Source organism: Cygnus olor, chromosome 28 (assembly GCF_009769625.2).
Source record: "Cygnus olor isolate bCygOlo1 chromosome 28, bCygOlo1.pri.v2, whole genome shotgun sequence".
NCBI classification, from domain to species: domain Eukaryota; kingdom Metazoa; phylum Chordata; class Aves; order Anseriformes; family Anatidae; genus Cygnus; species Cygnus olor.
The window spans coordinates 3,041,312-3,066,881 of NC_049196.1; the positions used below are offsets into that span (position 1 = coordinate 3,041,312).

At 46.6% G+C, this 25,570-nt stretch overlaps 4 protein-coding genes across 7 annotated transcripts in view; 2 read left to right on the forward strand and 2 right to left on the reverse strand.

Annotated features, from left to right (window-relative positions):
- The window catches only part of ASH1L (ASH1 like histone lysine methyltransferase), a 59,059-nt gene extending 56,903 nt beyond the window's left edge, over positions 1 to 2,156 (reverse strand). Inside the window, 1 exon segment of the mRNA XM_040538693.1 lies at positions 1,950 to 2,156. The gene's annotated coding sequence lies outside the window, so the exon portion shown is untranslated.
- Positions 2,157 to 2,215: 59 nt separating this feature from the next.
- DAP3 (death associated protein 3) lies at positions 2,216 to 16,800 on the forward strand. Of its 2 annotated transcripts, none has more exons than XM_040538699.1 (14): positions 2,216 to 2,368; positions 2,605 to 2,685; positions 3,624 to 3,670; positions 9,515 to 9,637; positions 11,251 to 11,352; positions 12,599 to 12,707; positions 13,033 to 13,125; positions 13,672 to 13,802; positions 14,175 to 14,255; positions 14,653 to 14,811; positions 15,284 to 15,343; positions 16,082 to 16,171; positions 16,450 to 16,567; positions 16,691 to 16,800. In XM_040538699.1, exons 3-14 carry the CDS (start codon positions 3,629 to 3,631, stop codon positions 16,774 to 16,776), a joined length of 1,194 nt encoding a protein of 397 aa, XP_040394633.1. In that variant the 5' UTR covers positions 2,216 to 2,368; positions 2,605 to 2,685; positions 3,624 to 3,628; the 3' UTR covers positions 16,777 to 16,800. The 2 variants fall into 2 exon arrangements, with proteins under 2 accessions (XP_040394633.1, XP_040394634.1); XM_040538700.1 differs by having other exon boundaries at positions 2,234 to 2,368; positions 2,432 to 2,685.
- Positions 16,801 to 16,827: 27 nt separating this feature from the next.
- Positions 16,828 to 21,650, forward strand: MSTO1 (misato mitochondrial distribution and morphology regulator 1). Of its 3 annotated transcripts, none has more exons than XM_040538695.1 (14): positions 16,828 to 16,953; positions 17,033 to 17,141; positions 17,237 to 17,291; positions 17,365 to 17,440; positions 17,950 to 17,998; positions 18,350 to 18,488; positions 18,619 to 18,736; positions 18,834 to 18,968; positions 19,083 to 19,235; positions 20,029 to 20,160; positions 20,356 to 20,540; positions 20,771 to 20,872; positions 20,954 to 21,072; positions 21,333 to 21,650. In XM_040538695.1, exons 1-14 carry the CDS (start codon positions 16,876 to 16,878, stop codon positions 21,569 to 21,571), a joined length of 1,689 nt encoding a protein of 562 aa, XP_040394629.1. In that variant the 5' UTR covers positions 16,828 to 16,875; the 3' UTR covers positions 21,572 to 21,650. The 3 variants fall into 3 exon arrangements, with proteins under 3 accessions (XP_040394629.1, XP_040394630.1, XP_040394631.1); XM_040538696.1 differs by having other exon boundaries at positions 20,774 to 20,872; XM_040538697.1 differs by lacking the exons at positions 17,033 to 17,141; positions 17,237 to 17,291; positions 17,365 to 17,440 and having other exon boundaries at positions 16,844 to 16,953.
- The window catches only part of LOC121060687 (GON-4-like protein), a 30,000-nt gene continuing 25,996 nt past the window's right edge, over positions 21,567 to 25,570 (reverse strand). The window contains 3 exon segments of the mRNA XM_040538694.1: positions 21,567 to 22,394; positions 23,968 to 24,070; positions 24,584 to 25,376. Of these exon segments, the coding sequence (XP_040394628.1) occupies positions 22,245 to 22,394; positions 23,968 to 24,070; positions 24,584 to 25,376 (1,046 nt within the window). The 3' untranslated portion in view covers positions 21,567 to 22,244.

Genomic DNA, 25,570 nt, shown 5'->3' on the forward strand with positions numbered 1-25,570 from the left:
AAGATTTTGTTTTCACAGAACAACCACAGTAGATCTGCGTATTGGATTTTTTTCTTCTAAGCTGTGAAATGAACACAGGATCTCACCGGGGTGGAAGGGATGTGTCCACAATGGAAGAAGCCCACTTCTTGCCACTGGCAGCGCAGCAATTTAACAAGTCAACAATCCATATGACAACAACACCTATTTCAAAATAACCACCATTTAATTGTACATGCTATCTCCATTTTTCTCTTCTGACATCAGCATTATAGCTTGTACCAATAAGCCTGTATCTTGCACCAGGTGTTGAAACTGCTCTTGGTATCCTCAAGGACAGTTTAAACTTCTGAAAACAACTGAAAAAAAGTTTCTTCTTTTTGTAAACTATGACTTAAATTGTTTTGCTGCTCATTAGCACTTAAACATTAACTGTTTTTCAGATGACTGTTGATTGCTTGTAGCAATCAAATGTAACTGGAGTCCAAAAAGTTGGGATAATTTTGTTTTTGAAAGCAAGATGCACGAGAGCCCTCCCTGCCAGTCTGCCTTTACTTTTATAGAGTTTAGTATAGAGTTTAGGAAAAGCTACTGAAGCTTTCATTTTCGAGTAAGAATGCTTCTTAAGAACTCAAGTAGGCAAACAGATGATGATTTTAGAGCCCATCTCTACCCATATGTTCAACCAGCTGCTAGAACAACTCCATTCACACAGAGGCGGAAACACCAGGGATGGTCTCCAGGTCCTCATGGATGACCATGCGAAACACAAAGCGTTCAGGATTAACCCCCAAAATCTTACACGCTCCCACATTCACAGAAAGCACTGCTTTTGCAGGTGCAATCTACGGTAACACAAGGAAGACAGCCCAGACAAATAACACGAGATGCAAAAAGGCACGCTGTTCTTGAGAATGAAAACTAAGCGTATGTAAACGGATGGCCATAAAGTCAAAGAAAATTCATTTAACCGCACACACAGCAGGGCCAGCTCCCCCAAACTCTACTGACAAGACTGGAAAGCCAGTGCAAGATCCCACTGCCTCGTTTCTCTGACCTGCTCCTGATAACACACAGCTACCAAGAGTGTGAATCCGTGTCCTGAGGCCATCGCATGGAACCCACACTCCAAGTTGTTTCTAGTTCTCTGCTAAGTAATTAATGGGGTGAAGGAACCACAAAACCAAGGGTGAAAAGCAGAAGCTACAAACTCCGGGGATTATCTAATACAAAGAAAAGGACAGCAACGCGCTTTGGCTTCTGGTCTGACAACCGAGTCAAGCTAAGGACCCACCAAATCCCAGATTACTGGCCGGGAAACTAAGCGGGATTAAAACCGCAACGGAAGGGAAATTTTGTGAGTATGATTTGGGGCGGGGGGGGGGGGGGGGGGGGGGGGGGGTTGGCCTGCAAGCAGAGGAGCCCACCAGAATCAGCCAGCATCCCGACGAGCGGAAAGCCGCCTACTCCGCGAAAGCCAACTCGGGGAGAGCCCAGCGGGGCCCGGCTGGCGAGGGGGCCCCCCGGGAACCGGCTGCCGCCCCCCGGGCCCAGCTGTCAGGCGGCACCGCGCCCCCCGCCCGGCCCGGCCCCACGCGGGGGCACGGCCGGCGGCCTCCCCCACCCCCCCCCCCGCGGGGCTCCGGGCGCACCGCGGGCACCCCGGGCCCCGCTCCTGTCACCGGGGAGCCTCCCCCGCCGCCTCCCGGCCCGGCCGCCGGGGATCCCCCACCACCGCCGCCGCCGCCGCCGCCGCCGCCTCGGCAGGCCGCGTCGCCGGGGCTGCCCCGAGCCCGTCAGCAGGGCCGCGGCGGGGGTGCGGGGCGGCGCGGCCTGGGCGCCGGTGCGCGGCGGGGCGGCCCCGCGGCGGCTCCCGGCCGGGCTCCCCTCCCCCCGGGCTCCGGGCCTGAGGCGGTCCCGGTCCCCGCCCGCCGCCCGCTCGCCCGCCCGCCCGCCCGCCCGCTCCTCACCGTGTCAGCGACAACGCGGCCGAGGCCGAGGCCGGGCTCCTCCGCGCCGCATCCTCCCGGCCGCCCAGCGCGGACGGGGCCAGGGCGGGACCCGGACCGAGCGGCCGCCGCTCCGGCCCTGCTCCGAGCCGAGGCAGCGACACCAAAATGGCGGCGGCTCCTGCTCCTCCGCGAGAGAGCGCCCGGCCACGCCCCCCCCCGCGCGCCAGGCCACGCCCCCTCCCGCGGCCACACCCCGCGGGTGGCCCCGCCCCCAGCCCCTCGCCCCGGGGGGGGCGGTGCCGGGATCCGCGGCCGTGCCCCCCGGGTGGGGCCGGGCCGGGCCGAGCCCGCCCCGCGCCGCCTTTGGGCCTCGCGGGGACCCGTAGCGGGCTCGCGTGGGCCGCGGCCTTGCCTCGCCGTGGAGCCCGGCGCCTGAGGTGAGTGCGGGGGGGGGCAGGAGCGGTTTTAATCTCCTCTTTCCGTACAGCTCCCCTCTGAAGGAGCGACAGACTTCCCAGAGGGGCCCTTACAGCGCGCTCTGTGGTTGCGGAGTTCTGTCAGGGCGGCAGGGATGCCCCGGACAAACAGGAACGAGCACACCTGGCGGTGCTTGAGCTTTGCGAGCTGCTTCTGAGGAAACGGTGCTTCACCCTGCTCTTTGTTACTGTCACAGCTGGGGCTGGAAACAAACGGGAGCCGTTCCCCTGACGGACTGAGTTTCTCCCCCCGCTGCCCGCCGGACGTGCACAGCAAGGTAAAATGACCTGAAAGGCCCTGTGGGCTGATCGCTTCCCTTATTCCCGAAGCAGAAAAACTGGAGCTTGGTCTTCAAATGTGTATTGTGCAGTAGGTGAAAGAATGCAAAGCGTCCTTACAAAACTCCCATCCTTCAGTGGGAGGTTATTTTTTCATCCCGTGTGCTCACAGCTGTAAGCGTTGTTCTGTACAGTCCGACCAGCTTCAACGTGCTTAGCGTTAGCGCTGCAGTTAACCGTGAGTTCCACAAAGACACAAATTCCTCCTAAGGAATTACAGAGTAATTATCTTGCTTTGACTGTACCGTGTGTCTCACCACCACCAAGGATTCTTACAGCATCTCGTTAGGGTATTGTCATTTTCTTCTAAGAAAGCGGATGGAGAAGGCCTTGAATGCCAACGGAGGCGATTTAACTGATTTACTTACTTTTTTGCCTCCGTTGCATCACAATTGCTCGAGTGTATTTTTTTTCCTCCTGTCATAACCAAAGATGTCTGAGCAGTAGATACTGATATGTGGTTATGCTGAAGCTGAAAGCATAGAAGCATTTTCAATCTCTGCCTTATTCCAGTTTCTTCAAAATATTTGCTGCGTAGCCCTTGCTGTTAAATTTCTAACAGCTGCAGTCAAAATAAATGCCCATCCCCAGGAAAAGAATTTGTCTTCCTCACGAGAAGAATGAAAGATCTTTGCTTATCAAATAAGTTGCTTGTTTTTTTCCCCAAATGCTTTTCCAAAATGGCAACATAACTAATGGAATATTTTTTCAGATAGGCAAATTATGCTGACTAATAGTCAACTGTATTTCTGTAGAGCATTCTGAGAGCTTGTGTGAATTATTTGTGTGCTTGGACTTTAACCTCTTTGGGCAGGATTCTGCCCCAGGCTAAGATACATTAATCAAAACAATGGAAAATTCACTTCTCTCTCTGCAGGAAAAATGCTGAGAAGTCTGAAAGGGCTTGTCTGCCATCCTCTGAAGGTAAGTCTTGTGGCAGCATGATGCTGCTTCCAATACTTCAGCTGTCCTGTGACCTGGAACAACAGTCTACAACTATAAAAAGTGGTGTCCCTTATAAACTGGTCGTGCAAGCTCCCATTACAGAGAGAGACCACTGAGTGTTATTCCTACTTTTCTCTCCATTCCTGTAAACGCGTGGGACAGCAAGTGTGTGAGTGAGTCTGGGCAGTTGGCTCAAGTGAGACGCTTGTTAAACGACTGAGTCTAGCATCCTGAAATGTCCAGAACGCTGAAGAGTCTATATCTTTGATACAAGCGTATCCCAAAAACCAGAGAACTTACTTGCTCTGCACTGCTGGAAAATGTAAAGGAAGAAGCCCTTTCTCTTGGTACAGAAGAACCAATCTTTCACGAAGGCTGTGTGTGGCTCTTTCACAAAGCCAAAGATGGCTTAGTGCTTCAGGTGGGTGTAGGAATATTAGCTCTGTCACAACACTGCAGCAGCACTATGTTATTCGTAAAGCTTCCTTATGTTATACGCAGCATAATGAATTAATGTTGCATATCTGAAGTGACTTCCTAAAGGTAAAGAATTTCAATTGTTTAGTTTTCTGTTCTCTTTGAAATGTTTTTTCATTAGTACATAGTGATTATGCACCCGTTGAAGAGGAAGACTGTTAAAGTCCTTGCTTCCGGAGATGAGATCCTGGTTGTTACAGTACGGGGTTTATCATGGCAGCCTGTATGAAATCAGCAGTCTTTTCTAGAGACTTATATGTAGCATCATGCAGGAACAGCTCCACCTTATGGCACATGACTTTATGATTAATCTCCATGTACCACGTGATAGTTTGCTGCCATTTCAGGGATCTGAGTTAAACTACTGTCCTTTTGCAGATGGAAACTTACAATAAAGTCCACTCTATGTTGTTAGGATAAGCTGTGTTAAAAGATGACACGACAATGTGAGAGCTTTGCATGCATGTTAAGATTTACTATGCAGACCTACAGCAAGCCAGAAAGGTGTATGCATGTGTTTCTGTCATTCTGTGTAAAGCGAGGGGATCAGTGTTAAGCACTGTCCTCTGTTCAGGAGAAGGGACCAAGTGATGTGTTGCTTGCTACTCCAGAAAGTCAGAATACATAATGCATTAAAAGTGATATTTTAGGTCATTCAGAGGTACTCTTCTGTAGCCGTGTTTTATCCAGATGTGCCTATGCCTAAGGCCAACAAGGCAAGCATCCTGGTGGGGGTCTCTTACAGACCGCCAAACCAGGATGAGGAGACGGATGAGGAATTCTACAGGCAGCTGGCAGAAGTTGCGAAATCGTCAGCTCTTGTCCTCGTGGGGGACTTCAACTTCCCAGGCATATCCTGGAAGCACAACACAGCCCAGAGGAAGCAGTCTAGGAGGTTTCTGGAGAGCGTGGAAGATAGCTTCCTGACGCAGCTGGTTAGTGAGCCTACCAGGGGAGGTGCCCCGCTGGACCCTCTGTTCACAAACAGAGAAGGACTGGTGGGAGATGTGGTGGTCGGGAGCTGTCTTGGGCAGAGTGACCACAAAATGGTAGAATTCTCTATTTCTGGCAAAGTCAGGAGGGGGACCAGTAAAACCGCTGTCTTAGACTTCCAGAGGGCAGACTTTGAGCTGTTCAGGACACTGGTTGGCAGAGTCCCTTGGGAGGAGGTTCTGAAGGGCAGAGGAGTCCAGGAAGGCTGGGCACTCCTCAAGATGGAGATCTTAAAGGCTCAGGAGCGGTCTGTCCCCACGTGCCCAAAGAGGAGCCGGCGCGGAAGAAGACCGGCCTGGCTGAACAGAGAGCTGTGGCTAGAGCTTAGGAGAAAAAAGAGGGTTTATGATCTTTGGAAAAATGGGCAGGCCACTCAGAAGGATTATAAGGATGTTGTAAGGATGTGTAGGGACAAAATTAGAAAGGCCAAAGCTCATCTGGAGCTCAATCTGGCTACTGCTGTTAAAGACAACAGAAAATGTTTTTATAAATACATTAACATGAAAAGGAGGACTAAGGAGAATCTCCATCCTTTACTGGATGCGGGGGGAAACTTAGTGACAAGAGATGAGGAAAAGGCTGAGGTGCTTAATGCCTTCTTTGCCTCAGTCTTTAGCGGCAAGACCAGTTGTTCTATAGATAACCAGTACCCTGAGCTGGTGGAAGGGGATGGGGAGCAGGATGTGGCCCTCACAATCCACGAGGAAATGGTTGGCGACCTGCTACAGCACTTGGATGGACGCAAGTCGATGGGGCCGGATGGGATCCACCCGAGGGTGCTGAGAGAACTGGCGGAAGAGCTGGCCAAGCTGCTTTCCATTGTTTATCGGCGGTTCTGGCTATCAGGGGAGGTCCCAGTCGACTGGCGGCCAGCAAACGTGACGCCCATCTACAAGAAGGGCCGGAGGGTAGACCTGGGGAACCATAGGCCTGTTAGTTTGACCTCAGTGCCAGGGAAGCTCATGGAGCAGATCGAGTGTCATCACGCGGCACTTACAGGGCAACCAGGCGATCAGGCCCAGTCAGCATGGGTTTATGAAAGGCAGGTCCTGCTTGACGAACCTGATCTCCTTCTGTGACCAAGTGACGCGCTTGGTGGATGAGGGAAAGGCTGTGGATGTGGTCTACCTCAATTTCCGTAAGGCTTTTGACAGCGTTTCCCACAGTATTCTCCTCAAGAGACTGGCTGCTCTTGACTTGGACTGGCGTACGCTTCGTTGGGTTAGAAACTGGCTGGGTAGCCGGGCCCAAAGAGTGGTGAATGGAGCCAAATCCAGTTGGAGGCCGGTCACTAGTGGCGTCCCCCAGGGCTCAGTACTGGGGCCGGTCCTCTTTAATATCTTTAGCGATGATCTGGATGAGGGGATTGAGTGCACCCTTGGTAAGTTTGCAGACGACACCAAGTTAGGTGCGTGTGTCGATCTGCTCGAGGGTAGGAAGGCTCTGCAGGAGGGTCTGGATAGGCTGGGCCGATGGGCTGAGGTCAACTGTATGAAGTTCAACAAGGTCAAGTGCCGGATCCTGCACCTGGGGCACAACAACCCCAAGCAGAGCTACAGGCTGGGAGATGAGTGCTTGGAAAGCTGCCTGGCAGAGAAGGACCTGGGAGCACTGGTTGATAGTCGGCTGAATATAAGCCAGCAGTGTGCTCAGGTGGCCAAGAAGGCCAACAGCATCCTGGCTTGCGTAAGTAACAGTGTGGCCAGCAGGTCTAGGGAGGTGATTGTCCCCCTGTACTCGGCTCTGGTGAGGCCGCACCTCGAGTACTGTGTTCAGTTTTGGGCCCCTCGCTACAGGAAGGACGTGGACGTGCTTTAGAATCCAGAGAAGGGCAATGAAGCTGGTGAGGGGTCTGGAGAACAAGTCGTACGAGGAGCGGCTGAGGGAGCTGGGATTGTTCAGCCTGGAGAAGAGGAGGCTCAGGGGAGACCTCATCGCTCTCTATAGGTACCTTAAAGGAGGCTGTAGCGAGGTGGGGGTTGGTCTGTTCTCCCATGTGCCTGGTGACAGGACGAGGGGGAATGGGCTAAAGTTGCGCCAGGGGAGGTTTGGGTTGGATATTAGGAAAAACTTCTTTACCGAAAGGGTTGTTAGGTGCTGGAATGGGCTGCCCAGGGAAGTGGTTGAGTTACCATCCCTGGAGGTCTTCAAAAGACGTTTAGATGTAGAGCTTAGTGATATGGTTTAGTGGAGGACTTGTTAGTGTTAGGTCAGAGGTTGGACTAGGTGATCTTGGAGGTCTCTTCCAACCTAGACGATTCTGTGATTCTTTGCATGAATTTTGTAAAGGGAAACAGTAATTCACAAAATGCAAGTCTGTATCTCTCAAATCCAGATAACTGTTAGTAGCGTGGAATTCTCTTACTCTAGGACCTTACCTTGGTTTGGTAGCACTTCGAAGACTTAGGAAGGATTTAATGTCTGCATGTACTTAGAAGCTGCTTCTACAGCCCAGCATGATCTCAAGTCCACCGTGGAAAAGTTCCAAACCACTGGAAGGCTACGTAGTGATTATGAGGAAGATGTCATGCTAAGGGGCAAACAAGTGATACTCTAAAACTGTATCTTTCCAGGACTCTGTAATGTAAAGATGGGGTCTGTTCTGCTGATAAAAAAAAAAAAAAAAAAAAAAAAAATAGAAATTCTGCGTATCTGGCTGTGAGAACAGAGAACTGGACTTGATGACAAAGTCCCTTTCACGCTTGCATCCTGTCTTACCGTGCTGTCTCCTACTCCTTTCGCAGGACTTCCTAGTAACGGGCTTTTGTACCGTAAAGGCTTTGTGTGATACTCCAGGTAGAAGATGCCCACAGTGCAGTAACCTTGTCTTTTCTCTTAAACGAGCAGAACACACGGCCCTGAGACATCCACTTGTGATTTGAGGAGGCGAGAGCATAAAATGCTCAAAGAAAATGAGAGAGCCTGAAATTCTAGGCTAAGAATGACCTAGGGGTGAAATGTTCTGGGTGAACAGGTGACAATAGTTGCGCGTTGTACTTATTCATGTATTAAATTAGCACCTTAGTGTCTTGCTCCAGGCTGTAAATTAAGTCACTTAAAAATAGCCAAATAAGATATCCTAATTGATCATTTGAATTTAAGGAGGAAAAGAACACTGTGGGAACAAGAGAAGATGGTATTAAAATGTGATGATAAAAATCAATATTTATTGTTCTTCCATATTTACACCGCTGTTGCTCGTAATATAGGTACACAGTACTGAGTGCAAGACTGTTAACTCCTTCCTTCCCCCCCCCCTTTTTTTTTTTTTTAAATAATGTGCTGAAATGCTGATTGAAGAGTCCATTGTGTACTTAACCGGGGATGTGGGGTAATCCGACATCACACTTTCTTCTGAGCCCTTGTGGCTCTCAGATGACCCCCTGAGGAAAACTCGGATGACAGCAGAATTGCATCATGCTGCGTAGAACTGCAACAGCTGTTCCTGTCTCTAAACTTGAGTTTACGACTACTCTCAACTACGCACACAGACAAAATAGGAAAATACTTGCTCTGTTTATACTTGGGGCCCGCAACTGTTCCAGTCAGTAATATGGAGGGTAGCTTTCAGTTTTGGTTGCTTTGGTCACAGCCGCTGGAATATAAGCCTTTTTTATTCATTGACGAATCTAATTTTTTCGTATTTTCTTGCACTGTAACATAATAAAATGCTTGTCCTTCTACTGCTCGCTTTCTTACCTGTTCTGGCTAGGCTTTATGGGCATGCTTCAGGAGTCTGTCTATGGAGAAAAGAATTAATCAGCTTAGCTGGCTGTTTCAGTTTCTCAGCCACATCTGTATTATAATGAAAGAGTCTGTATGCAGGGACACAGTTAGGAAAATCAGTGCAGGGAATGTAATTATAAATATCAAATAGTGGGCAGCGCTGTGCTAATCCCTCAATAATTGAGGTGATTATGGATTACCAGACAGCTTGAATTTTCAAGGTAGTAGCTACTGTTCATCAGTGTAGGCAGAAACATTATGGGAACTTCCCAGCAATAAGGCCCCAATGGCTGTACGTGTGCTCTTAAGCAACCTCAAAGGGGATAACTCGTTTTGGTGCAGGATTTGGTTCTTTAGATGACCTAAGTGAACGGAAACAGTTTAGAAGCAGGCATCTAAGTATGAAATGTGGTTTTAAAGCGCTTGTTTTTTTCACGATGAGTTTACACTCTAATCATGAATTCGTCTTCTGATTGCAGAGACTTCTGCTCTGTGTTGCGTGTTACCTAGAGCCTCTCACAATGTGCATGCAGTGGGTGCACAAAACAAACTCCCGTCTGGTTTTCACTGCTACCAGTCTTTGACTGCTGAGAAGTTGGTTGTCTGATTGCATTTTTCTTTCCATAGTTGGACCATGGATATGCTCTCCATACAGCAGCCAAAGATTGCTTAAGTTCTGTCCTCAGCCAGGATGTCCAAATCCCAGCAGAAAGACCAAGAGCAGTTTTCTATACCAACGAGACCGACCCGGTGAGTAACTGCCAGGATTGTTATTGTCAAACAGCAGGTGTGGACATCCCAACAGTCTGTGGATGTGACGGAGCCAGGAGTGCTTACTGGGGCTCTGTTGTCCTGGTAAACATCAGGGAAGGCAGCACAGAGACCTAGTAACAGGTACCTAGACCATGATGCCCAGCCCAAAGGAAAACAGGCAATGGCTGTGCAGTTTAAAACAAGACAGGGCCGGTCCTCTGCCTCAAAGCTCCTGGGAACAAGTATTGATTCCTTCTCTATAGTTGCGCAGATGAAATAGACTGTATATTGCAGAGCCTCAGATGTGGCTTAGCTTGTCATCAGGCACCATTAATTTCAACTCCAAGGTTATCCTTCCCTGACTAACCTCCCCAAATTGCCTATGGAGGGGGATAAAAAATACACCCCAGATGACTTCAGCACAGGATAGCTCTCCAGCCTTACACTCTTCATCTCGAGCACAAAATGAAGTGGGATAAAGGAATGGAATAAGCCTTTGAGATGCTTTTCTGCTGCCTCTGTAATTGGAGTCTTTCAATACTGATTCCTCTGGGGTCTCTATGGAAACAGCAGCATGCAGATGATCTTGCTCATGTGGTCGGAGAGTCTCTATAGATTGTACAGGAGAGTCCAGATGGCAAGAATTGTCTCCACTGTCCTGTACCTACAATTTATGTTGCCAGGCAACTGGCTTTGGCATTCCGGCTTCACGTGCTGATGTTTGGTGACATCCACCATTGCTTACTAATTTATCAGATCAGCATTCCTCAGACCTGCTGTATTGCAGATTGCATGTTGCAGCGGATCAGCTCCGCTGGCTTGCTTCATCAGCAAACCCGATAGTTCTAAGTGCAGTCATACTTGTGCACAGTAAAGACCCATTAAAAATGGATTAAGAAGGCCAGACAAAAACTAAATTTTTAATAAGACTTAGCATTTATATACCTTTCCATTAGCAAAACTCAAAGTGACTAAACATGATGATAAAGATACTGACCCACTTTGCAGGTGTAGGAGCTGAAGAGTGAAGGAATTTGCCTAAAGTTATGCAGTGGGTCAGTGGTGAAAATGAGAATAAAAATGATCTCTGGAGTACTGCCCCTCTGTTCCAGTCCATAGATAATGCTGCCATGCAAAAACACAGCTGCTGCTAGTCTGTGTCAAATGGAGATACACACTCCTTAATCAAGTAACAGATACTTAGTGAAATTATCTAGTTGCAGACCTAAAGTACACTTGAATCTAGCAGACAACTCAGAGGGCAATCACATTACTGTTTGGGTATTGCAGTGATCAGAAGTACAAGCGGACTAATAAAAGATTACATAAATTCATAAAGCACAGGGCTGCGGGTGCCCACAAAACAATGGCTCATACACAAGTTGAAGCAATCTGTTTCTTGCCTGGTAGGATATACTTTAGACTCCTCCTAAGCATCTGCCAGTAATTTTCTGATACTATTTCTGCCTTGCTTTAATATCTAAGTTCTTCTGACTCTCTGTAAGCATCTACTCGTTTTGATTGAGTGTTCCCTCCCAAGCCTTCTGGGTGCAAAAAAAAAGAGGTATCAGACTATCTGGAGCCTTACGGTTTGCATTTTACCTTCCCAGGCCAACCACACAGAACACCATGAGGGTCGCCACTATAGCATTCCTCTTGAGGAGGTGAAAGCTGTTTTTCCACATGGACTGCCCTACCGTTTCCAGCAGCAGGTACTTTTATCTTAAAGTAGATTTGTAGGGAGTGGACTGGTACTAGGCAAGAACCGATCCATCAACTGCCATGCTTTTCTGTTGGAATAAGACAGAGTGGTAGGTGTGCTGATTATTCAGCTGAAAAAAAAATGCAAGAATGCAATTTTTCCTGGTCCTCAGCAGCATTTTCTACATCTCAAAGATACAAGTCAGTCTAACCAAAACAGTGGCAGAAGGACACATGGATTCTACCTTAGGCAACATTCCTTCCAATGTTTTTCACCTGTAACTTTTGAACGCATAATGAATTACAGAAATATTTTTCCACAATTACGTTTCTGTATGAAATGGGGTAGCTCAAGAAATAATCTTATCAGCGATAGACGTCTTGCTTCTTGGTTTCTGTTGTGAGACTGATCGTGCCATGACTGGATCAGGCTTTGTAAACACGTTACATAGACTGACTGACTTTAGGAACAGATTTCTTATCCGAGTTAGCAATTCTAGGTGGTCAGATTTTGATTCATTGACACTATTGAAGCACTAACCACTTTTAGTTTTGCACTCACTAGCTTTCCTACACTCAGCATTTTCCCAATTCAGACTGCAGTTGGAACCTCTTAATTTCTCAATGTGCCTGTTGTTAGGCTTAAGATAACACAGTAGGGAGAGCATGTCTACTACTACAGCTTGGTAGCTTGCAATATTCAAGGCTTGGGTCTGTAAGAAACATTTTTAATATTACAGAAAAGACAGGAAGTGAAAAGATAACATTCTGTAACACCTTAGGTGCTTGGCTGTTTGATAACAGGCTTGATGAAGTATTACAACTATTTATCCAAGGCTTGGGAACACTGAGAAATACAGAAGCATTGTTTAGGTTTTATATTTGAAAGTAGTTGGCTGTTTTTTCAGCCTGAGATTACAGAAGAACCTCAGTGTAAATTGCTGTATTTCTGGTAAAATCACCTCTTTACAAATTTGTTCTGTTCTAGTCTGCGAGATTGAGAGACCAGAGTGCAGACTGGTTAGAACTACTATAGAAGTTTGATGTGGAACTTAGAATGGCCCTTATGAATATATTAGAGATAATTGTATAGAGCAACAGCAGAAATGTCACGATGAACCAAGGCATAATGGAGTTTTCCTTCTGCTGGAACCATCCGGGAAGGACCCTTGACAGTATCAGAGATGGAGTCATGCTAGGAACAGCTGTTGTGTGCTGGCACGTGGCTTCTTATTCATGTTCTGTTCCTTTTTTCAGGTGAAGACCTTCAATGAAGCCTGCCTGATGGTGCGAAAACCAGCTTTAGAACTTTTCACTTACCTGAAAAACTCCAACTTTGCCCACCCAGCTGTCAGATATGTGATCTGTATCTTTTATCGCTTACTTGATAGTAGAATGCAAGTTAAACACAAGCAGGTGAGATTACACACATGATGAGATCACACATATTTGATTACTGCTGAGTACCGTGGTTTAGTTTTCAGGGGGTGGTTCTACCACACCTGTTGTCAGCAAAAACTCCTCTGAGGAGTTCCTGAAGCTTGTCTGTGGCACAGATAAATGTGTACGAGTCTGACTTAAGGTCCACAAACAGTGGTATCAGCACAGCTGAGGGAATGGCTATCAATTAACAGTCAACTAATGCTCGTTAGCATTTTGTTGGAGACTTTCCTTGATAGATTGTGTTGGAGATGGTGAGAGAGGAACAGGGAAAACCATGACCCTGTGCCATGTGGTTCACTACTGCGCGAGGCAAGGCTGGCTGGTGCTGCACATCCCAGATGGTAAGACCACTGATGCTGTCTGTAACTACATCAAATACACTTGCCTATCTGGAATATGCTGCTTCAAGAGAAAGCTGCAGGGTAGGCCAGTGCAAATTATCTTTGTTTTTCTGTAGTGGAGAAGGTTTACTAAGCACACAAAAAAACCACCAACAAAATAAAGTGGAACGTAATGTGGCATTCATCTATAAGAAGGGTTCTAAGGAGGACCTGGGGAACTACAGACCTGTCAGCCTGACCTCGGTGCCAGGAGAGGTGATGGAACAGGTCACTTTGAATGCAATCACACAGCATGTGCAAGACAAGTAGGATATCAGGCCCAGTCAGCATGCGTTCATGAAAGGCAAGTCCTGCCTGAGCAACCTCATCTCCTTCTACGACCAGGTGACCCACCTGGTGCATGAGGGAAAGGCTGTTGAAGTAGTCTACCTAGACTTCAGCATATTCTTTCTATGTAGCAGAATAAGGATAAGAGAGAGAGACCCATCCACCCAATTTATAGAATTATTGTAACTAAAAATGGCAACTGTTTTCTTTTGCTTACAGCTCATCTCTGGGTGAAAAACTGCAAGGAGCTTATGCAGTCTTCCTATAAAAGGGAGCGGCTTGATCAGCCTTTGCAAGCATCTTCCTGGCTCAAGAACTTCAAAACCTCAAATGAGCACTTTCTAAAAGAGGTTTGTAGAGTTGTCTCGCTTAGTAGCTAAGAACTATCCACAGGATTGTTTCTCAGGAACTACATGTGCATGTGCTTCCAGTCTTTGAAGACCTGGACATGAAATCTAGACTTGAATATTTTTGAGAAATGCTTCATGTATTAATGCATGCACTCATATTGCATACAAACCCTACCCATCACTAGAGTGCAATTTTTTGTAGAAAAAGAAGTACTATAAATCCCCCTCGGGGGATGGCTATTTGAGCTGAATTCTTTGCACAGATTCTGCACTAGACTTTAACACCAGAAAAGAAGCAGGAATCTTGCCATCCAGAGCTGCGAAGCTACCTCTGTGCTCCCTCATTCCTGATTTAATTCTTCTCTTACACAGATAAAAACACAACAAAAATATGTGTGGGGCAAACGAGAAAGTACGGAGCAGGGCAGACCACTGGGTGAAGTGGTAGAACAGGTAAGGAGTAACAACTGTTTCTGGCTTTGTCTTGCCTTTTATTAGAAAATTCCATCATTGCATTTGTAAAACAATACTGCTAAAAAAACCTTACAAACAGTATTCTAGGAAGCGGAAGGCATTTTCCTATCAACAAGGTCACTATAAAAACCATAATGGAAGTTGCGATGGATCTCTAAAGGGATATGTAGACCCAACTTCAGTAGGAGCAAAAATCAGAACTTTCAAGTTCCTACATTGTTTACTATGACACCAGGTTGCTCCTTTGAAAGGAAAGAACAGACTTGACTGTTGTTACATCTTCCTTACCCCTTAGGAAGGACAGATAGTGTCCAGAGCTGCCAACATCATCTGTTGATGAGAATAACCTGAGTTATGTTTCTTTTCCTACTCTAAGGGTTTAGCTCGAGTGAGGAGTGCCAGCGATGCTGTAGGGGTGGTGCTGAAAGAGATAAAGCAGCAATGTCATCTTGGTTCGTTTAGAGTTCTCGTGGCAGTGGACGGAGTCAACGCGCTCTGGGGAAGGACTACATTAAAAAAAGAAGACAAAAGCCCTGTAAGAAGTGATTTGCTCTGATGAAATTTCTGTGTATATATCTGTACCGCAAGGGAGAGCCGGGGAGAGTGTATTGTTTGAAGTTCAATAGTAATCCCTACTGTAGAACTTCTTATACGTAGTAAGGTACACATTTGTTTTTTCGCCTGTAGTAAAATGCATGTTTGGCTTTGCTAGCTCAGAGGGACCTGCAGAATACATGCTGTTCTTTACACATTTTTTGCTGAAGAAAGGTCTTTCAATAAGAAGAAGGGATGTATACGTAGTGTTTTGGTAGGAAAGGTTTGGGCACTTCTCCATGTAACATTACTAGGGCTGAATAGTGCTAAGTAAAAGCAAAGGAAAAAAATGCACCTAAATGATGCACACGAGAGAGATTTCCACTCTAGTTTAAAGTGGGGGGAGAAGAATTTATTTCTTGGATGAAAACTACTGGCAAAAAAAAAAAGTCATACCAGACAATTTTCATCAGGTTTCTCCAGAGGAGCTGACACTAGTGTACAACCTAAGGAAGATGATGATGAATAACTGGGTGAGTCTTGTTCTTTACCTTTGGGTGTCTTATTTGCAGCAATTAAAGCTACATGCTGGTAAGTGTAAAGCTGCAAACTAACATGGTGCTATTTCTTCAGTGAAGAGGAGCATAAGCACAATGCGACTGTTTAGGGTTAGTATCTCATCAATGTTTCTGACATCAGCCAGCAGCAGATGTGTGTGCCAGAGTATAAGAACAGCTTAAATATGTAATGATGATTTTCTTGAATGCCAAACTCCAGTTTGACTCACACTTCCTGAGGCAGCAGTTTTTAAAAACTCTTAATGACATTTTGTTTTATGATTTTGTTGAACTAATGAGAGCTTTTAGTTTCTGGAAACTGTTAAACTTCTTGCTGTAGGAGGTTAATTCCTTCTGCTGCTTTTTCAATCCCTTCCATGTTAATCTCTCAGGTAGTCTTCAGATTTAAATGTATACAGAAGATTTCTTTTAAAAGTCTCTTAGATGTTTCAGGTGTCATTCTTACTCATAAATGGCATTCATGTTTCAGTGCCAACACTCAAACACCAGCTCTCTTTCCTGTGCTGCATGTATACTTGGAATAGCCACGATTAACATACTTGGGAGCATTATATTGGGTCCATTACACAGAATTTTGGAATTGAAGTAACTGTGAGAACAGGGAAGAAAGGACCTCACTTGTTTAGAATCTGTAACTATTTCACAAATGCAAAGTTTGCAGATGAAATGTGCTGTAATCTACATCTCTTTTAGAATGGAGGTGCTATTGTGACAACACTCAGCCAGACTGGCTCTCTATTCAAACCAAGTTCTGCATATTTGCCCCATGAGTTACTAGGAAAGGTGAGTCGTGTCTTTTCTTTTTTTGCCTTCCCTTCCCTTCCTTTCACAGTAGGAAACAAATAAAAATCCTTGTTTTGGAACTGTATTCAGGTCCAAAGATTGCAGGTTTTCTTTAATCATCTTCAGATCACACGCATCGTTAGTTTCCTTTGCTTAATTCCGTGTGAGCTCGCCCCTTCTTGCAGACAGCTCCACCAACGCCACGAAGCTGTGCCCGTGTGCTCCTGACTGTCGGCAGCCTTCCTTTCAGCACTCTCAGGCTTCCCTTTCCCTTCCAGGAAGGATTCGACGCTTTGGATCCTTTTGTCCCTGTCCTAGTTTCCAACTACAGCCAGCGGGAATTTGAGAGCTGCTACCACTACTACCTCCATCGGAAATGGCTTCAGCACGAGCAAGGTGCGGCCTGAACCGGCCGAGGGCCGGGCAGAGGCGGGCCGGGGGAGGAGGGAGGTGCCGAGGGTCGGGGCCGGCCGCGGAGCCGCAGCCTCAGCGCCCTTTCTCGTCCCTCTTGTCTTGCAGCGCGCACGGAGGCCGGCAAGGAGGAGCTGCGCTTCCTGAGCGGCTCCAACCCGCAGCAGCTGGAGCGCCTGGCGGGGCCGCTGTAGCGCCATCAATAAAGGGCGGAGCCGCTCTCGGTCTCGGTCTCGGTCTCGGTGTCGGGGCCCTGCCGTGACGCGCCTCCGGTTCCGCAGCCCGGCGGGGCGATGGCGGCGGGGGAGGCGGTGACGCTGCAGCTGGGCCCCTACGCGGGCTGCGTGGGCTCCCACTGGTGGGGGCTGCAGGTGGGCGGCGGGAGGAGGACGGGGGGGGACCGGGAGGGACCGGGAGGGGGCCCGGCGCTCACCCGCTCGCCCCCCGCAGGCCGCGGCGCCGCGCGGCTCCGCCGAGCTCGGCAGCGGGCCCCTGCTGCGGGCCGCGGGCGGCCGGGAGGAGAGCCGCACGCCGCGCCTCATCGCGCTGGAGCTGAAAGGTAGCGCCGGGAGGGACGGCGGGGGGTAAGGGAGGGACGGAGGGAGGCCGGGGCGCGGCGGGGCCACCCCGCTCCCCGCTGCTCCCCTCTTGCAGGCGGCGTGGGCTCGCTGGGGCGCGGCGCCGCCTGCCCGGAGGCTCCGGCGGCCTGGTGAGTAGCGGCTGCGGGGGCGGTGCGGGGCCGCCGAGGGGCAGCCGGCAGCCGCCGCCGCTTTGCGTTGCAGGCGCGGGGACGTGGCGAGCTACGTGGAGCAGCCGGCGGCCGGAGGCGCCTCGCCGCGGGACCGCGGGCGGCGGACGGTGAGGGAGGGAGGAGCGGGGCCGGAGGCGGGGGCTGCGCCGGGGGCCTCGCCTCGGTTTCCCCGGGCGCAGCGCGGCGCCTCCGGGTCCCGTCCCTGGCGCAGAGCAGGGCGCCCAGCACCGCGTCTGGGTGGCGCTCGGAGATCTCCGGGGTCTTTCGGGGCTCCGCACTCGCTGGGTACCTGTGCCGGGGCTCCGTCACCTGCCCGGCCGGGCCGTGCTTCCCGGTGCACCGGTAGAGCCTGGCACGACGTGGAGGCTCTGCTGGACACCGCTGGCAGGAGCCTGCTGCTCTCCGCGCCTCCCGGCAGCGATTGATGGACGTGGATGGGATCCCCCGGAGCTGCCTCCTCGTGGCTGAGCAGCCCCAGCTCTCAGCTTCTCCTCCCCACAGAGGGGCTACAGGCCTGTCCGCGGTCCGGTGTCCACACGTTGGGCTCTCTCCAGTACGTCCACGAAAAGAAGAGGCGAAGCGTCCCGTAACCGGCTTCCCTGGGCTTTTTCCTTAGGGAGATGCTTCTTCTGATGGAAAGGGCAGCTCCGGCACTTCTCTTCAAGGTGTGCATGTGCTTTCTGCGTGTTATGTTTTTGTCTTACCTGGTTTGTATAGTCCTGATGGTTTTGGTTTCCTTGCTGAAGGTCAAAGAATTCTGGAAAGGTAGGGCAGCCCTCGTGACTGCAGATTGTTGGTAGATGGTTTGTCTGTGAACTAATACAAGGGCACGAGAGGAAAAGTTACAGAATAGCATTTCTTTGCTTAAAGAAGCATTTCTTTGCTTAAAGAAGCAAACAGGTTGAGCAACTGTACCACACAACTTCAGGGGAAGCTTTTTTCCCCATTTGCCTTTCCTATCAAGGGGATATTCAGAGTGGAAAAGATGTTGGCTCTTCATACTGCTCTCTTTCCAGATGCATCTTCTGCCCCTGCGCAGCTCGATGTTTCCCAGGATGTTTACTCAGGCAGCAGCATGCAGGTCTGGTCTGATTACCTCAATGTGCAGCTGCATCCCCGGAGCATCTATGTCATCCAGCAGTACAATCACAACGGGTATGTCTTAGCAGAAGGCTAACAGGCAACAGCCATTTAGTTCAGAATTTGTTATCCAGAACAGGATCTTAATTTTGTCTTCAGGGGAATATTAAGAGAGAGTAGAATAAGAGCTTTTTCTACTTTTTAGGGAGTCTGGTCGTCTAGAAGCCTTTGGACAAGGTGAAAGGCTCCTGCAAGAGCATGGCTGCGTAGAGGAGCTGGAAGATCGGTTGCACTTCTATGTCGAAGAGTGTGATTATCTGCAGGTTTGATAGCTCAGTCCAACCTCCCCCCCCCTTCTTTTTAAATAAACTTCTTTTAAGATTAAACAAAAACTCATGTCATGTCTCTTGTTTTACACAGGGATTTCAAGTCCTCTGTGACCTACACAGTGGGTTCTCTGGAGTTGGTGCCAAGGTGACAGAACTGCTCTACGATGAGTATTCAGGAAAAGGAATCCTGACCTGGGGCTTGACTCCAGTCATGCATAACATGGGGGTGAGTAACTGAAAAAAAAACACACCAAGAATATGTAAAGCTATCATGCCCAATCTGAATTAAGTGATCTCGTTTGCATCTTTAAGAACACATTTGTTGGATTTTTCCCCCCAGGATTCTCAGAAGAACTTTTACAGGCTGATGAACACAGCCCTAGGAATTGTACACCTCTCCAGTCACAGCTCGCTGTTTTGCCCTATGTCGCTCAATGGGAGTCTAGGACTCAAGCCACAACCTCCCATTACATTTCCCTACATAAACTATGATGTATGTATTGTGTAGCAGTTTACCTAAAAAATGCTTTCTTTCGTAGCTTACAGCATTTTTTAAGACTTGACACTCAAAATATTTTCTGCAGCTACATATTTTAGTTGTGTATTTTATAATGGTGCTCTAGTAAGCAGAAATGATTTTTCCCCTGTCAATAGACCCAACTGCTGACTTACTATTCCCCCTTTTTTTTTTTTCAACTTTTAAGAAGATTAATGAGTTTCTCTTTTTGGATGCTTTCAGTTAGTATACTATTTTTAGTTTCTGCACTGAAAAAAAATACTTTATTGGCTAATAAGCTGTTTTTCCCTTTTTATTGTATCGCTCACTCTTAGCTCCTGTTCCATGTTATTATTTGCATTATTACTGTTAACTTTTAATTAACTGTCAGTCTGTTATAGCTGAAACTAGATTTCTGAAGTATATTAAATATATGCAAAGCTAGTTCTAAGTCAATAGCCTGCTTGAGGTATGAACAATACTTCATTCCATTACAGTTTAATCAACTGAACAGAACATGATCTTAACAGCGTAGGTATTCTAGAGGTGCAGGGTATGAGGGTATGCACCTCAAGCCCTGTCCAGGCACTAAAAAGCTGCTGACAAGAAAACAAGTAACAGATCAGTTGTTAGCGAACAGCTGACACCCAAAATCTTAAATAATTGTTTAGCATATTGTTGTTGTTTTTTTTATATAGGCCATGTTTAAGTTAATTGCTTTTTGTATGCGTTTTTAAGGAACAAAAGAGTTTAACTTGTCCTGTAGCAGTTCCATTTGTGTCCTCCATAGGCATCACTTAACTACCACAGCAGTGCAATTTTGGCAGCAGCACTTGATACCCTTACTGTTCCTTACCGACTCTGTTCCTCTCGGGGCTCTATGATGCACCTTGCTGAAACACTTAATTTCTCTGGGAGAAAGGTAAGGGCTTAGAGAACAGCACCCTTTAACTCTTTCAGCTCTACCTGAACTACTGCTGTAAACAAGAGCTGGTGTTATTCTACTTCACATACATGCAGCAATGTAAGCACCTTCTTTATAGGACAGAGGCCTGTGTCAGAAGCATGGGGAGCGTATTACAGACCATGAGTTGTCACCCCCCTCTCCAACTCACAGGTTGCAGCTGTGTGGGCTTCAGTTCCCTTTCCTGCTGTGTATGGCCACTCGCTTCCAGATGTTTTACACACATACCAGCAGGATCTGCCCTGGAAGCTGCTGTCTTCATGTAGGGAGCAAAACGTCAGCTGCTGTTTTGCTCAGTCTGTTGTGCTAAGAGGAATTTGCAAAGAAGGTCACATCAGGTAATCAACATTTGCACTACACTTTTCCTTCAGAACTCTGGCAACTTCTGACACAAGTTTTTACAAAATTACTGTCTTTCCATTAGGAGTGTGAGTTGAATTAAGACAAGCTAGCGATCTTATGCTGCTAGTTTAATAGCAAAACAACTGAAGAGCAGCTAAATCATCACCATCTTCATTCAAGCCCTTCCCCCACCCCCAAAAAAAACCCCATGAATTTTTCTTTGTAGCAGCTGTCCAGGAAAGCAGCCTACTTCTCCACTCCATGCTTTTGAGACAGCTGAACAAATTCTGCAGCAGTATTTACATGCTGTGTTTCCTGGGGCATTCAGGTGGGTAAGTCTCTTTACGGAATACCAACTAGAAAGGGAAGACAGAGTTTTGTGTAACTTTATTCAGTTTCTTCTTTACAGCACATTCCACGTTCTTGAGCAGCCGTGTATGACCCGGCCTCCATATCCCCGTTTTTTTTCTCCTCTTCTGACCAGACAAGGCTTCCTCCTGGACAAACCTTCCAGTTATTCTGCAGCAGGTAATGTGTGGTTAAACTTACTTTGTAACACAAAAAGGGGCAGTAGGGTTTAACAGAGCTAAAGTGTTGATTTATTTATTTTTTTTCCTTAAAAAGCACTTCTGAGGTAGCAGGGCAAAAAATGAGTCGCAAGCGCCTTTTTTTTTTTGCTATGCTGACTTCAAGTAAAGCAACTGCTTATCAAGAGGATCATTAAGTAGAATAGACTAGGGAAACACATTTTGATCGCTGTATTTAAACAACGATATCTTTCCCTGCAGCTGTCGAAAGTATTCCTGTATTAACATCCCTGCAGTCTTCATCTGTTCTGCACACGCTCCTCTACAGCTTATACAAGGATCTACAGAAGCTGAATACTCGACGATGGGCCAGCTTTTTCTCTGCAGGAGTTGAACAGGCTGACTTCCACGAGGCCGTAGAGGCACTAAGAACTCTATCACAATGCTATGAGACAGGTTTTGGAGACGATAAATCTGAAGATGAAACAGATTCAGACTGACTCATCTTTATTACTGGAGATAGGGGAAGGAAGAATATTCTTCAAGATTGCTTTCAGAATAAAAAAAATGGTGCTTGAAGATGGCCCCTCTGCTCCTTCCTTTTAATTTTACCCTATTACAAAGGCTGGCTTAAGTTGTCCCCCTACTTGAAGTTGTAAAGGAGGAAAGCTGCTGCTTCTGGTGGTGTTCTGTTTTTCTAAACTCTGCAAACTCGTATGCTTTGCATGTTAGTTTAAGACCACACAATAAATACAATTTGAATTCTGTAACTTTCCCATGTACGATCAACACAAGGGAAAAAATTACAAAAAATCGTGTTCCACATGAAAACAGACATCTTATGATACAGTATTTACATGTTCTCTGCAAAGGTATGATGGTGAAGTTGTTGTAACAGACAGAGGTCAGTGTCCACAAACATCACTCCTGTCATTTTGTTTCTGAAGTACCCTGTATAGATTCTGAAGGATGTTAACGCTTTCTTTGTTCCTTTAGTTTGATACAGATGGAGAAGTGCTGCTTGTCAGAAGTGACTAAGAAAGTGAACCAAAAAAGGTGCCATATTAAGTACCTGCAAAAGCATTTTTTTCCTTTATCCACAGCACCTGTCTAGCAGCAAACTGGCAAACAGCTCTCCTGATGCAGTCAGCAGCTTATCAAACCAGGAAACCCTTAGTCATCAGGTTCTTCCTCAGAAAGCAGCAGATCTTTATCTGACAATTGGTCTGCATTACTAGTACTAGTTGCATCCTCCTCATCTTCAGAGCTCCCATCACAGGATGTATGAAACAGCTTCATCAGCTCTCTGAACCTGTGGGATACCTGAAAAACAAGGGAAATTCAAGATGATTAGTGGCCGGAAAGGTGGTATGAAATAGAAGTTTCATATTAGGAAGTTCAGCGTTATGTAAAAGCACAATCACATTCTATGCAAGACTCAATCATAAAGGGAAAGAGAAATGGAAGTGCACAGGGTTGTTTTCTTTGGAAGAAAGACAGCTTCCCTGTATTTAAGTAGAGGGCTGACAACCCAAGTACCATCATTGAAATAATTCTGGTACCAAATATAAGGCTAGAATACAATGGTAATGTAAAAAGGACCAAGTCACGTGTTACATTTTTTGGCTCCACTGCACGATACCAGCTTGTTAGCCTTTTAGAGAAAGTCAGAATTTTCCAAACAAAATCTTCATGAATAGGGAAAGCTGTCAGGCACAGGCAAGCACTTAATTCAAGACAGCAAAGCCTAAATACTCGGGGAAGAAGATGTAGCTAAATATCAGTTAATAAATAAGGAAACAATTGCAGTTAACTAAGACACAACAATAAGGAACAAGTTTCAAGCAGATGAAGTAATAATCACCCTTCAAACTGGGTTAACTAAAATGGTTGTGAAGGAAGACAGCAGTGTTACAGACCTTTCAGACAAATGAAATGAAATTGTCAACAGTACAAATGATTTTGGAATAATATAACACCACCACTTTCCACATGCTGTAGAAAGCCACATAACATTTGATCAAAATGCACTAGAAATGCAGGTATAATTGCATACTTTTGGGGAAAAAACAGAAGATACGATGCATATTTGATCTATAGTAGAATCTTAAATGTACATGGTGTTGGTTACCCGACAGAAAAGTTTATAACAGTCAGAAAAAAGACCAAAAAGAATGGATAGCATACAGCAAACAGACACTAATCCTTGGCTAGATTTTAAAAAAAGAAGAAAGGCAAAATTCAGGAATGGAAGCATTAGATATGACGAGTGATTGACCTATCTCCTGTGAGTAAGGTGGCTTAATGTGAAACCTCCAACTTAAATCCCTAAAAATCTCACACTACTGAAAATAACAGCAGCATGATGGGGAAAAATTACTGCATTCCTATACTTCTCCTGTTCTCACTGAGCACATAGTAGGGCCTACTACCAGATAGGACATCCAACCTGTTGTTTAAACTGACTGAGCTGTTCTTCATAATGAAGCTGATCAATTAATAAGAACACAACGAAAAAAATCTGTAGAGAGACTTGACTATCTTTACAGGCAATAGCTTCTTCCTCTTCAGTAGTCAGGTACACTGAAAATTCAAAAAAAAGGAAGTCTGAGATGGTGCCAATCATTTAATGGGGTTATAATGTGTCGCTGCATAGTCATTTCCTCCAAAACTTTGATCTTCATTAGCAGTCTCTTCAGCAAATAATCATATAATTTGTCTGAAAAAAATCCGTGACTGGGCAGTCGGGATTATTTTCCTCTGATACCTCAAATTTCAAATTGAAAATTAGGTCTGAGAGGCTATTACAACAGCCAACCCCCACATCTCCTTCCTTTCCACCCCCTTTTCCCTACTCACTCTAGCAAATGCAGGTGTTTCCACACCAACCCCTTACCTCACTAGCGGTCTTGTTGCCCAATTTCTGTGAGATGGCATGGAAGGTTTCCAGATGGGCTCCTTTCTCCTGGCAGGTGGTAAGGATGACTCTGTCAGCTTCCCTACAAGGCAGTACAACGGTTATGAAAGCAGCCAAAAATGAGCGTTAACACACTACAACCACTACAAACCTGAGAGGTTTGTTCTGAAGTAAAGATCTAAAGATCAAACTTAAAAACTTCATCATGGAACAAGTCCAGCAGACCTGTTCATTTACTACTACTACCACCACTCACAAGACACATCTCTAAGCAGAGCCACATTTAGCCTGTTTATATTTTTCTCATAAGCTTTTTGTGGGAAAACAGGTTTCTTTCCTAGCCTGGAGTATTACAATAATTACACTGCCACAGGCAGGCTATACTTCTGATTGGACCAAGATGGCACTTATGATGGACTGTGGTTAGAGGAAACAAGGCAAGAATATTCAAAGGGAAGCTGCAGAAGACATTAGAAAATGGGAGAAAGATGAAAATAAAGAACTCTCTATGAATATCAAAGCCAAACTTTGAACACCAAACAAAGCCAAACGCTGAACGCACTGAAGTTGTAAGGTGCAGTTAAGGCAGATATACCTGGTCCAGAGGACAACCTTCTCCCCTGTGGAGCTGACTTTGCTGTTCTTGGCACACACGGTTGCTTCTGTGACTCGCTGCTGTTGCTGCTCCTCTTCCTTCTGCCCCAGGGAGGCAGTAACCACTCTATACTCTAGCTCCTCAGAATGCTGATGCACCTGGAAGCAGTTGTTTGCATTTGACTTTAACCTGTTCTCAGGAAAACTTCCAATGCAGCTCGTATCATCTGCTTCCGAAACACAATTATTGGGGGACTGTGAGCAGCAGCTCTTACCCAGTACTGGCTTTCTATCTGGCGTTATCCAGCCTTGCTTTGCTTCAGATTTTCCTTCCAGAGGCAAAGGTGGTCCTTCAAATTCTCTTGCACTTAACTTTGAAGAATGACCAAAGATGGCATACTTGTCTGCTGATTCAGAGTGAAGCCCTTCAGTCTGATACAAACTGTTTCCAGAAAAGGAACTAGGTCCAGTTAAACCTTTCATTGTAGCAGAATGAGAAGACAACAGCAGATCTCTGCTCAACCCAAGGGAAGCATTTGCATTTCCTTGATGTTGTTGGTTTAGTCCCTCACTAACGCTTCTTGCAGTGCAAGGGCTGCCTTTGGTTTCTTGAGGTAGGTTTTGAGTAGCTTTTTGTAGGTGTGTGCATCCAGGGCCAGTGATAAAAGAATGACTGTCTTTTGTGGTATTCACAACGGCACTGACGCCTGCTTCTTGAACCTGATTATCAGGCAATGCTGCTTTTTCTGAAGATATATGTCTGCCACAGACAATTCCTCCTTCCAGGGAAGATCCTGGTAAGAAACCCATACAAGTTCAGACTAGCTGTAAGTAAGAAAAAAACTTCCAGAAGTTTAATTTACTTATTTTAAAGAGATTTTTGGATTCTAGGGGATAATGCTGTAAATGAGAACACAGTCTGGGAGCAGCTTTGTAATTCTAGCTGCAGTTTACACATCCTGTACTTCAAAGAATGCACTCTGCAATC

Excerpts from the sequence above, each read along its gene's own strand:
- DAP3 (XM_040538699.1), top strand. The coding sequence starts at position 3,629 with ATGCTGAGAAGTCTGAAAGGGCTTGTCTGCCATCCTCTGAAG. Across the intron at positions 9,638-11,250 it reads ATACCAACGAGACCGACCCG|GCCAACCACACAGAACACCA; the intron begins GTGAGTAACTGC and ends TTACCTTCCCAG. Across the intron at positions 11,353-12,598 it reads CCTACCGTTTCCAGCAGCAG|GTGAAGACCTTCAATGAAGC; the intron begins GTACTTTTATCT and ends TCCTTTTTTCAG.
- MSTO1 (XM_040538695.1), top strand. The coding sequence starts at position 16,876 with ATGGCGGCGGGGGAGGCGGTGACGCTGCAGCTGGGCCCCTACGCGGGC. Across the intron at positions 16,954-17,032 it reads CCCACTGGTGGGGGCTGCAG|GCCGCGGCGCCGCGCGGCTC; the intron begins GTGGGCGGCGGG and ends CGCCCCCCGCAG. Across the intron at positions 20,161-20,355 it reads TTAATTTCTCTGGGAGAAAG|GTTGCAGCTGTGTGGGCTTC; the intron begins GTAAGGGCTTAG and ends TCCAACTCACAG.